The sequence below is a fragment of the Hypanus sabinus genome, chromosome 10 (assembly GCF_030144855.1).
Source record: "Hypanus sabinus isolate sHypSab1 chromosome 10, sHypSab1.hap1, whole genome shotgun sequence".
In the NCBI taxonomy this organism is placed as follows: domain Eukaryota; kingdom Metazoa; phylum Chordata; class Chondrichthyes; order Myliobatiformes; family Dasyatidae; genus Hypanus; species Hypanus sabinus.
In genome coordinates, this window is record NC_082715.1 from 35731525 (window position 1) to 35743646 (window position 12122).

Here is a 12122-nt window from a genome sequence, read left to right on the forward strand (position 1 = left end):
TTTTAATTTCAAATTGAAATGTCTGTTTGTGAATAATAAATTTTGTAGGACCAAAAACCAATTCTCCAGGGTTAGAAATGGGATTTTACAGTAGTCATCTAATTTTAAAATTTGAGATTCTCATTTGCTTACACTCCAGCAAATGACATAGGAGTGGCTATGACAGAAAACAACAGGTTAATTTATTGGGAAGTGTTGAGAAAAAACAGTTGTGGTTAGATTACTTGGTAAAAATATAAACAATCAGTTACCTGTGCAGGGAAATATTACATTAAGACTTTTTCAGGTTTTTACTTTGGAAATAGTTACAGTTTTCAAGTGAAGGAGCTTCAAATGCTGGGAGCTAATTGGATAAGGGTACACATATGCAGTTAAGTAGCCATTTTAAAGTTGCAGTAACACAAGAGATTCTGTAGATGCTGGAAATCTTGAGGAACATACACAAAATGCTGATGGAACTCAACAGGTCAGAAAGTATCTATGAAAATGAATAAACAGTCGGCATTTTGGGCCAAGACCCTTCATCTGGACTGGAAAGGAAAGGGAAGGCACCAGAATAAAAAGGTGGAGGGAGGGGAAGGAGGGTAGTTAGAAGTTGATAGGTGAAGCCAAGTGGGTGGGAAAGGTAAAGGGCTGGAGATGAAGGAATCTAATAGGTAAGGAACTGAACCATAGGAAAAAGGAAGGAGGGAGGGATACTGAGGGGTGGGGGTTGATAGGCAGGTGAGGAGAAGAGGTAGGAAACCAGAGTGGAGAATAGAAGAGGGAGGGGGAGGAAATAAGTACTAGAGAGAGAAATCGATGTTCAATGCCATCAATTTGGAGGCTACCTAGACAGAATGTGAGGTGTTGCTCCTCGACATTGTGACAGAAGAAGAGGCCATAGAGTGACATGTTGGAATGGGGATAGGAATTAAAGTGGCTGGCCACTGGGAAATTCGGCTTTTGGTGGATGGAGCGGAGGTGCTTGTCAAAACGGTCCCTTTGGGTCTCACCAATGTATAGGAGGCCACATCGAAAGCACTGGAGACAACACTAACAGATTTGCAGGCAAAGTGTTGCCTCACCTGAGGCAATTCATTGGAGGTAAGGGGGAAGGTGTAGCCTTTCTGTTGCTTGTGGGGATATGTGCTAGGATGGAGATCAGTGGGGAGGGATGAATGGGCAAGACAATCATGGAGGATGCACTCCCTGCAGAAAGCAGAGAGTTGGTGGGGGTTGGGGGAGGGAAGATGAAGATGATTTTGGTGGTAGGATCCCGCTGAAGATGGGTGGAAGTTGTGGGAAATGATGTGTTGTATGTGGAGGCTCATGGGGTGGTAGGTGAGGACGAGGAACTCCATCCTTGTTAGAGCAGCAGGAAGTTGCACTATCATTTTAACATTTTCCCCAATGGATAGAGGTAATTTGTGGGAGAGGAAATGGACTGACTGCAGTGGTAGCTGAGGGCAAAAAAAAAATGAAATGGAGATGTAAAGATAGAAGTGTATGGATTGGAAGAAGTAGGACAAAAATTAGATTGGCTGCAACCAAATAGGAAAGAAAAGGCTGTGTAGATATAGTAGCAGACACCTTTGCTGTAAAGCTGAGATATTGGGTATTTTTAGGTATTTAGAGCAGAACTTGACATCGGCATTCCAGGGTCACTTGCTGCCATTTGTTTTGCTTCATCAGGATCGTGTCAGTTGCACTTCTAAAAGTTCAGAGTTGACTGCACTCACCCAGCTGGAATGAGAAACTTTAGTCATGAAGGGCTGCTTGTTAATTTGCATTTCAAAGTGCAACTAAACTGGAACTGTAATGTTCTCACTTAGGATTGCTTCTCAGTATGGGCAAAGGAATGGGTCAGAGATTGGTCAAACTGCTGATTTTATTTCTTAATTGTAAATGGTGCATTGAGTTGATAGAATTTCTGGGCACATAATGTATAGCTTTTGAGGAAACAGTTTTGAGGCTTCAGCTAAAATTTTAAGATGATAACTAAGACAAGATGGCAGAAAGTTTCTAATACACTTATTGGGCATTTTAAAATTATATAATGCAATAACTATAGCACCTATATTGGGCTTTAGACACTGAGCACCTTAGGACACTTAGAAGAGGAGTCTCACAGACTGAGAGACCTGACCATTGGAAAATGTCAAGAAATCTGGAGCAATAGCCAGTGGAAAGGGGTCACTTGATTATGGTATGAAAGAACAGTTATTTAAAGTCTGTTGGGTTAGAGAAGGTCTAATTTTTTTCTTTCACTTTCTTTTTTATTGTGGGGAAGGGGGTGGATTGCATTGGTAGACCATCAACTTCACAAGTTTTTGAGAGGCAGTGAAATCAATGCAGCAACATTTTCTTCAGATCATTACACGAACACGTTAGAATTAAGAGTAATGAGAACACAGAAATGAGAGGAATTTGTAGGATGGCCACGTAAGCACCCTTCTTGAAAATGTGTTGGCTGTGTTGGTGTTATTGGATGTAGGCCCTTTTTCAATGCTTTGGATATCTGAAACTAAGTACTTATTTTAAAAAAACATGTTCTGTGGAAACCAAGCCATCCTACTTTAGTCAACCTTGTAGGAAATTTTGGAGAGAGCACGGTGCTTGTGGTAGAGCGTGGCTGTGAAATGTGACTGAAGGATTGTGATCTGTATCAGCATTTGTCTGCTGATGTATTTAGTTAAAAATAACTTTTAATGTTGCAGTGGTGGCTTCATTGAAATTATGAACCACACTAAATAGCAACCTGACATTCATAGATATACGAGTGTTCCTCAGTTACTTTTTTCATAATGTTAGTAAATTAAAAACAGATCGGGAAACATCTGGAATTATTTAAATTGGTCTGTAATTTACAGTGAAATTATCAAGAGGCTACAAAAATTTACAAATGTCAGAGTTTACATGTGCAGTTACTGCTTAATCCAGAATTTGCAGTTAGTAGTTCACTACAGCTTCAGAGTATGCAGTGTTGTAATTATGCTTAGTATACTTGAGAGAAACTGACAAACTTGATTCATGAACTGTGCCTCCTGTTTAAGAGAAAATGCTATCAAATAATGCCTTTTGAATGTGAAGTAACGTAGCTTTTAATGGCATACTAATCATAATTATGGCATAATTACCCTTTTGGCCCTAAAACTCTTTATTAAAAAAATGTTGATTGTTATTCCCATAGTTTATTTTTAAATTACTTGCTTTTTACAAATCTAGTATTTTTAACCTGACATTTTAGCTTCTCCCTTAATTACTTGATGGTCTCAATTATTTCATTTTCCTCTTAATTACGTTTAAACAGTCACTTAAAGTTAGTGCTTATTTACTTCTTGCTTTACGGTCTGTGAAACTATAGTGATTAACTATGCAGCCAACATGGCACATTCCAACTTGCATTTACTAAGCAGATTTTGTTAAGATCAATAGCAAGCTTCAACGCTACTGACTATAAAATCTGAGGTCTCATCACGTATTTTGTTTCATGTGCAGGAAAAATAGTTTCTGCAACACTGGGGCAAATGTATCTTTAACAAATTGAATCAAGTTCATGATTTTACTTCTAATTAACGGTCTTAAAATAAAAAATATTTGTTGAACTATAGCCGGGTTTTTCAATTTTTAAATTTAATAATACTTAGGTAATGATGCGCAGTGCACAGCCATTGACTGGAACCAATGGAAGAAGGTGCAAGGAAGATGAAAGATTGATCAATGCCACTCTACGAGCAGGAAAACGTGGTTATATAATTGACACCAGACCACTTACTGCTGCTCAGCAAGCCAGAGCCAAAGGCGGTGGCTTTGAACAGGAGGCACACTATCCTCAGTGGCGACGTATTCACAAGTCCATTGAAAGGTGAGTAAGAGCCACAGCTGTTCACTCTATACTGCTGTCATAAGTGTTTGTTTATGTTGCATGGCTTGCAGACAGATGTTCATCTTTTTCTCGAAATATTTAGCGAAAACATTTCAAAATGAAAACTTAGAATCAAAATCAAATGTTTAATTATATCCAAATTATTTTTGTCTGAATTCCCTTAAAACAAAAGGTCCACTAAATAAAGCATTGCCTTCTAAGCTTTGGAAACTAGAATCCACTTGAAGATTTTAATGAAGGAAAATTATGTAATCAGAACAGAATTTCAGCCTGCTTTATTCCATATAGTACATAAGGCATTTAATACTTACAGAAAGTCATTTGATGCATTTGGACCAGAGCATCCTTCGTGCTAGTCCCATTTGCCTTTGTTCAGTCCATAACCCTCCAAGACACTTCCATTCACTTACCTATCCAAATGCCTTGTAAATTTTGCCTTTGCATCCGCCTCAACCACTTTGTCTGGAAGTTAATTCCAGGTACTCTGTACCCTCTGTAAAGAAGCTATCCCTCGGATATCTTTTCAATATCTCCCCGCTTGTATCTGTGTCCTTTAGTTTTGGACTCTACAACCTTGAGGAAAAGACTATGGCTGTCAACTTTATCCATGCTTCTCATAATTTTATGAACTTTTATGAGGTCACCTCTCATCCTCCTATGCTCCAAGGAATAATGATCCAGCATGACCAACCTCTCCCTATAATTCAGGCCCTCTAGTCCAGGCAGCATCCTCTTAAATCTCTTGCATGCTTTCCAATTTGAAATGTCTTTCCAAAAACAGTATAACTAAAACTGCTCACGATACACCAAGTGCAGTTTCACCCACAATTTGTATAACTGCAACACACTGTCCCTTCTCCTAAACTCAGTGCCCTGACTCATGAAAGCCAGCATGCAAAATGTCCTCTTCGCTACCCTATCTATTTGCATGGTTGTTTTCAGCGAACTCTGCTCTTGTACTCCCAGGTCCCTCTGTTCCCCAATGTTCATCAATGCCTTTCCATTCACTGAATAGGTCCTACTCAGGTTTGAGAGTGAAAAATGCCTCACAGTTACCCAAGTTGAAATCCATTTGTCATTCCTCAGCCCTTCTCTTTGTAATTGATTGAAAACAGGTTCACTGTCAACAACAGCCTATAATTTAATCTCATTAGTGTTACAAATGTGCCACAACTCTGAGGGGCCGAAGGGTACAAAGTAGTCCCCTCCTTCTTGAGAATCGTAAGATCGCTATTAATTCGGGTCTGGGACCCAGGAAATGAGAGAGAATCCTCATGGTTTTGGAATGTGTCCTGGCCTCAACAAGACAAAGCCACGGATAACGGCCATTGTCTCTTGGAGACGGAATTGTGTATTGAGTACTGTACTATTCATTGAAGCCCTCAGGGGATGACCAGAGTGGGCTGGTTGAGGGATTTCATCATCCCAACCTGATTGACATCTGAGACCCCGTGAGTAAGGATAAAAGAGGGTCTGGGGAACAACCCCTTTAGGCGCACCAGGAGAAACGCTAGAAATCCCGTGACAGCGTTTAATAGCGACAGCCGGTGGGGGGAGCTCGCGTGCGTCCTTTTCCCTTGCCTGGGGAATTGGTAGGCTCGCCACGGAAGAACGGCTTTAGCTAAAGGAGAGGCCACAAGTGACCGGCCACACCAACGGAACTCTCGAAGGATCAACATCATAAAAGGAAAAGCCGGCAAGTTTCTAAAAAGCTCTCTCTTGACTCCAACCAAAGGCTGCAGCCTGAATGAACTGAGTGACTTTTATTTTTCCATCAGACAATACATTATCCCCTAGACAACGATAGAGCTATTTCTTATTGATTATTATTATACCCGCGCTTTTAGATTTAGTATTGACGATGTATAGTATCTGTATGTTTGCATTGATATTATTTTTGTGTATTTTTACCAATAAATACTGTTAAAAATAGTACCATCAGACTTCAACGGACCTCTCTATCTTTGCTGGTAAGCGACCCAGTTACAGGGTTCGTAACGTTAGTAGCATGATAAATTTTCCATTATACAGAATGAGTTTAAAGGGAGTGTGAGAAACAAAACATGGTGTTTTTAAGGAGCTTGGTTAAAAGGCCTTGGTGTATTTAAAAAGAGTGGGAAGAAGGCCTTGATGAGCCACATCCTGAACCATTGAAATTTTTGTATAATAGCAGAATATTTTTTGCAGTATGTATGACATTTAGACTATAGAACCATAAGACATTGGAGCAGAATTAGGCCATTTGGCCCATCAAGTCTGCTCCACCATTCAATCATGGCTGATTTATTATTCCTCTCAATCTCATTCCCCTGCCTTTTCCCCATAACCTTTAATGCCATGACTAATCAAGGACCTATCAAACTCCACTTTAAATATACTCAATGACTGGCCTCCACAGCTGTCTGTGGTAATGAATTCCACAGATTCACCATCCTCTGGCTAAAGAAATTCCTTCTCATCTCTATTCTTCTATCCTGAGGCTGTGCCCTTTGGTTCTAGACTTACCCACTATCGGAATCATCCTCTCCACGTCCATTCTGTCTAAACTGCTTAATATTCAGTTAGTTTCAATGAGATTCCCTCCCCCCACAATTGTTCTAAACTTCAGCAGGTATAGGCCCAGAGCTATATAACAGTCCTCATAGGAAAACCCTTTCATTCCCAGGATTATTCTTGTGAACCTCCTCTGGACCCTTTCCAATGCCAGCACATCGTTTCTTAGATAAAGGGCTGCTGCGCAGGTTGACTCTGTGGTTAAGAAAGCATACAGTACATTGGCCTTCATCAATCATGGGATTGAGTTTAGGAGCCAAGAGGTAATGTTGCAGTTATATAGGACGCTGGTGAGACCCCTCTTGGAGTACTGTGCTCAGTTCTGGTTGCCTCACTATAGGAAGGATGTGGAAACCATAGAAAGTGTGTAGAGGAGATTTACAAGGATGTAGCCTGAATTGGAGAGCATGTCTCATGAGAATAGGTTGAGAGAACTCAGCCTTTTTTCTTTGAAGTGACGGAGGATGAGAGGTGACCAGCTAGAGGTGTATAAGATGATGATAGGCATTGAATGTGTGGATAGTCAGAGGCTTTTTCTCAGGGCTGAAATGGCTAGCATGAGAGGGCACAATTTTAAGGTGCTTGGAAGCAGGTACAGAGGAGATGTCAGGGTTAAGTTTTTTATGCAGAGCATGGTGAGTGCATGGAATGAGCTGCCGGCGATGGTGGTTGAGACGGATACAATAGGGTCTTTTTAGAGACTCCTGGACAGGTACATGGAGCTCAGAAAAATGGAGGGCTATGGGTAACCCTAGATAATTTCTAAGGTAAGGACATGTTCGGCACAGCATTGTGAGCCGAAGGGCCTTTATTGTGCTGAGGGTTTTCTATGTTTCTGAAACTGCACACAGTTCTCCAAGTGTGGTCTAACCAATGTGTTGTAAACTCTTGTATTCTAACCCTCTCCAAATAAACTGCTAATATTGCATTGGCATTCTTTACCACCCATACAACCTGCACAAGGACTCACAAGTCCCTTTGCACATCTGGTTCTTGGATTTTCTCCCTGTTTAGAAAATAGACTATGCCACCATTTCTCTAGGAAGCTGAGATCCTTCAATGTGTGCAGCAGGATGTTGGAGATCTTTTACCGGTCTGATGTAGTGAGTGCGGTCTTCTGTACAGCTTTATGTTGGGGGAGCAGCATCGGTGCTGACGATGCAAAAAGACTAAACAAACTCATCAAAAAGGCTGGATCTGCCCTTGGCTACAACCCAAACTCCCAAAACATGGTGGGGAGGAGGTCACTAAACAAACTGTTATCCATTATGGACAATCAGGCACATCTTCTCCATGATCTAGTGAATAAGCTGTGGAGCACCCTTACAAACAGGCTTATTCAGCTCCACCATCACAAGGATCATTACAGAAAATCTTTCCCACCAAATGCAATAAGCATATATAGCATTTCATCTCTGTGTGACAGGAGAACATACATCATAGAACATTAGCAAACAAGAGAAAATATCTGTTTTATTGTGTACATTACTATTTTTTATTTTTATTATTAATATTAGAATGTTTATTATTATTATTATTGTTGTTCTACCAAGTACATGACCATACATTTCCCTACACTATATTCCATCTGCCACTTCTTCGCCCATTCTCCCAACCCATCTGTCCTTCCACAGACTCTCTGCTTCCTCAGTACTACTTGCCCCTCTAACCAATTATCTGCAAACTTGGCTACAAAGCCATCAATTCTGTCATCCAAATCATTGACAGATATTGCGAAAAGGAGCAGTCCCAATACCAATCACTGTGGAACACCGCTAGTCACAGCCATTCTGACTCTTTGCCTACTGCCAGTTAGCCGATCTTCTAACCATGCTAGTATCTTTCCTGTAATACTGTGGGCTCTTATTTTGTTAAGCAGCCTCCCGTGCAGCAGTTTATCAAAGGCCTTCTGAAAATCCAAATAAATAACAACCACTGATTCTCCTTTGTCTATACTGTTCTTCAAAGAATTCCAACAGATTTGTCAGGCAAGATTTTCCCGTTGAGGTAACCGTGCAGATTTTGACTTTATCATGTCGGCAACATCTCATCCTTGATAATGCACTCCAACATCTTCCCAACCACTGAAGTCAAGCTAATTGGTCTGTATTTTGTTTTCTTCTGCCTCCCTCCCTTCATGAAGAGTGGAGTGACATTTGCAATTTTCCAGTCTTTCAGAACCATTCCAGAATCTCGTCATTCTTGAAAGATTACTAATGCCTCCCTAATCTCCTCAGCTATCTTTGTGGCCCATGTGACTTTTTTACTTTTAGACCTTTCTACTTCTCAAGCACCTTCTCCTTAGTTATAGCAACTACACTCACTGTTGCCCTTGATGCTCCCACATTTCTGGCACACTGTTTGTGCCTTTCACAGTGAAGACTAATGCAAAATACTTACTCACTTTGTCTACCGTTTATTTGTCTCCCATTACCACCTCCTTTAGCGTTATCTACCAGCAGTCCAATATCCACTCTTGCCTCTCTTTTACTCTTTATATATCTAAAAAATATTTTGGTAAACTCTTTTATGTTATTAGCTAGTTTACCTTCGTATTCTGTAATTTCCTCTTTTTATGGCTTTTTTAGTTGCCTTCTGTTGGTTTCTGAAAACTTCCTCATCCACTAACTTTCCACAAATTTTTGCTACATTTTATACCCTTTCTTTTGCTTTAATGTTGTCTTTGACTTCATTTGTCAGCTACAGTTACTTTGTCCTCCCCTTAGAATGACTTCTTCATCTTGGCAACCCGGGCCTTTTATATTGTCCAAGGAAACTGCAGCTGTTCTGCCATCGTCCCTGCAAATGTCTCTTTACAATACCTTTGGCCAGCTCCTCTCTCATGCTTCTGTCATTCCTTTTACTGTAATACTGATATATCTGATTTATCTTCTCCCTCTCAAACTGTAGGCTGACTTCTATCACATTATGACCACCATATCCTAAGGGCTCTGTAATCAAATCTAGTTCATTACACAACACCCAATCCAGAAGTGCCTTTTTCCTGGTGAGCTCACACACACTGGATACATTTACGCCTAAAAGATTTCTCACTAGCTGAAGAGAAGACATAAAAGAAAACCAATGGCATGGCTGGTTTAGGAGGAGCACTGTAAACTGCCTGCTGAGCCTTCGAGATTTCCAGATGGTTCTCTGAGTTTGACTGTACTTATTCCAAGCAAAATTCCTCCTTTGCTGCTCAAATGATACTTGCATTTTTTTAAAAAACCTGGTTACACTTAGTAATAAAAAAGGATGCTTTTGCAGTATTTGAAACCTAGTATTATAGGTTTTCATAAGAATGTAAGAAATAGGAGCAGGAGTAGGCCATCTGGCCCATAAAGCCTGCCCCGCCTTTCCATTAGATCATGGCTGATCTGTCCGTAAACTCAGCTCCATCTACCTGCCTTTTCCCCCATAATCCTTAATTCCCCTACTATGTAAAAATCTAGCTAACTGTATCTTAAATATATTTAGTGAAGAAGCCTCAACTGCTTCCCTGGGCAGAGAATTCCACAGATTCATCACTCTCTGGGAAAACCAGTTTCTCCTCATATCCGTCCTAAATCTTCTCCCCTGAATCTTGAGGCAATGTCCCCTAGTTCTAGTCTCAACTACCAATGGAAACAACTTTCCTACTTCTATCTTATCTATCCCTTTAAAATTTTGTATGTTTCTATAAGATCCCCTCTCATTCTTCTGAATTCCAGAGAGTATAGTCTCAGGTGACTCAATCGCTCCTCATAGGTTAACCCCTTCATCTCTGGAATCAACCTGGTGAACCTCCTGTGCACTGCCTCCAAAGCCAGTATATCCTGAGCAGAATATAGCATTAATGGTAAGACTCTTGGCAGTGTGGAGGGTCAGAAAGATCTTGGGGTCTGAGTCCATAGGATGCTCAAAGCTGCTGCACAGATTGACTCTGGTTAAGAAGGTATACAGTGCCTTGGCCTTGATCAATCGTGGGATTGAGTTAAGAGCCGAGAGGTAATATTGCAGCTATACAGGATCCTGGTCAGACCCCACTTGGAGTACTGTGCTCAATTCTGGTCGCCTCACTACAGGAAGGATGTAGAAACCATAGAAATAATGCAGAGGAGATTTACAAGGATGTTGCCTGGATTGGGAAGCGTGCCTTATGAGAATAGGTTGAGTTAACTTGGCCTTTTTTGCTTGGAGTGACGGAGGATGAGAGGTGACCTGATAGAAGTGTATAAGGTGATGAGAGGCATTGGTCGTGTGGATAGTCAGAGGCTTTTTCCCAGGGCTGAAATGGCTGGCATGAGAGGACACAGTGTTAAGGTGCTTGGATATAGGTACAGAGGTGATGTCAGCGGTAAGTTTTTTACGCAGAGAGTGGTGAGTGCGTGGAATGGGCTGCCGGTGGCGGCGGTGGAGGCGGAAACGATAGGGTCTTTTAAGAGATTCCTGTATAGGTACATGGAGCTTAGAAAAATAGAGGGCTATGGGTAAAGCCTAGGTAGTTCTAAGATAGGGACATGTTCGGCATAGCTTTGTGGGCCGAAGGGCCTGTATTTGCTGTATGTTTTCTATGTTTGTATCCTTTCTCAAGTAAGGAGACCAGAACTGCACACAGTACTCCGGGTGCGGCCTCGCCTGAACCCTGTATAGTTGCAAAATGACTTCCCTGCTCTTTAATTCAATCCCTCTAGCAATGAAGGCCAACATTCCGTTTGCCTTCTTAATAACCTGTTTTATTTGCAAGCCAACTTTTTGCGATTCATACACAAGCACTCCCAAGTCCCATTGCACAACAGCATGCTGCAATCTTTCACCATTTAAATAATAATCTGCTCTTCTATTATTCCTTCCAAAGTGGATGATCTCACATTTACCAACATTGTATTCCATCTTCCAGACCTTGCCCCACTCACTTAACTATCTATATCCCTCTGCAGACTCTCCACCTCCTCTACAATTTGCTTTTCCACTCAGTTTAGTGTCATCAGTAAATTTTGTTATGCTGTACTCAGTCCCATCTTCCAGATCATCAATGTAAATTGTAAACAGCTGCGGGCCCAGCACCAACCTCTGCGGCACCCCACTCACCACTCACTGTCAACTGGATAAACACCCATTTATACCAACTCTCTGCCTTCTATTGGTTAATCAATCCACTATCCATGTCAATACACTTCCTCTGACTCCATGCATCAGTATCTTACTTATAAGTCTCTTTTGCGCTCTGGAAATCCAAGTAGATCCAAGTAAATCCAAGCATTTGTTCCCCTCTATCCACTGCACTCATTATGTCCTTAAAGAACTTCAGTAAGTTTGTCAAACAGGACCTGCCCTTTCTGAATCCATGCTGCGTCTGTCTAATGGAACCACTCATTTCTAAATGTTTCGCTATTTCTTCCTTAATGACAGCTTCAAGCATTTTTCCGACTATAGATGTTAAGCTAACTGGCCTGTAGTTGCCTGTCTTTTGGCTACATCCTTTTTTAAAAAGTGGCTTAATATTTGCTGTCTTCCAATGTGCTGGGACCTGTCCAGAGACCAGAGAATTTTGGTAAATGTTTACCAACATGTCTGCTATAACCTCCGCCAATTTCCACAGCACCCTGGGATGATACCCACCAGGACCAGGGGACTTATCTACCTTCAGGTCTTCTAGTTTGCTTATCAATATCTTTTTAGAGACAGTGATTTTATCGAGGTCCTCACCTCCCACTTCGTC

At 41.1% G+C, this 12122-nt stretch overlaps 1 protein-coding gene across 1 annotated transcript in view; it reads left to right on the plus strand.

Moving 5' to 3' along the window:
- The window catches only part of mtmr9 (myotubularin related protein 9), an 89325-nt gene that overhangs the window by 57005 nt on the left and 20198 nt on the right, over nt 1-12122 (plus strand). The window contains exon 5 of the mRNA XM_059981654.1: nt 3630-3847. Within this exon, the coding sequence (XP_059837637.1) occupies nt 3630-3847 (218 nt within the window). The remainder of the gene's footprint in view (nt 1-3629; nt 3848-12122) is intronic.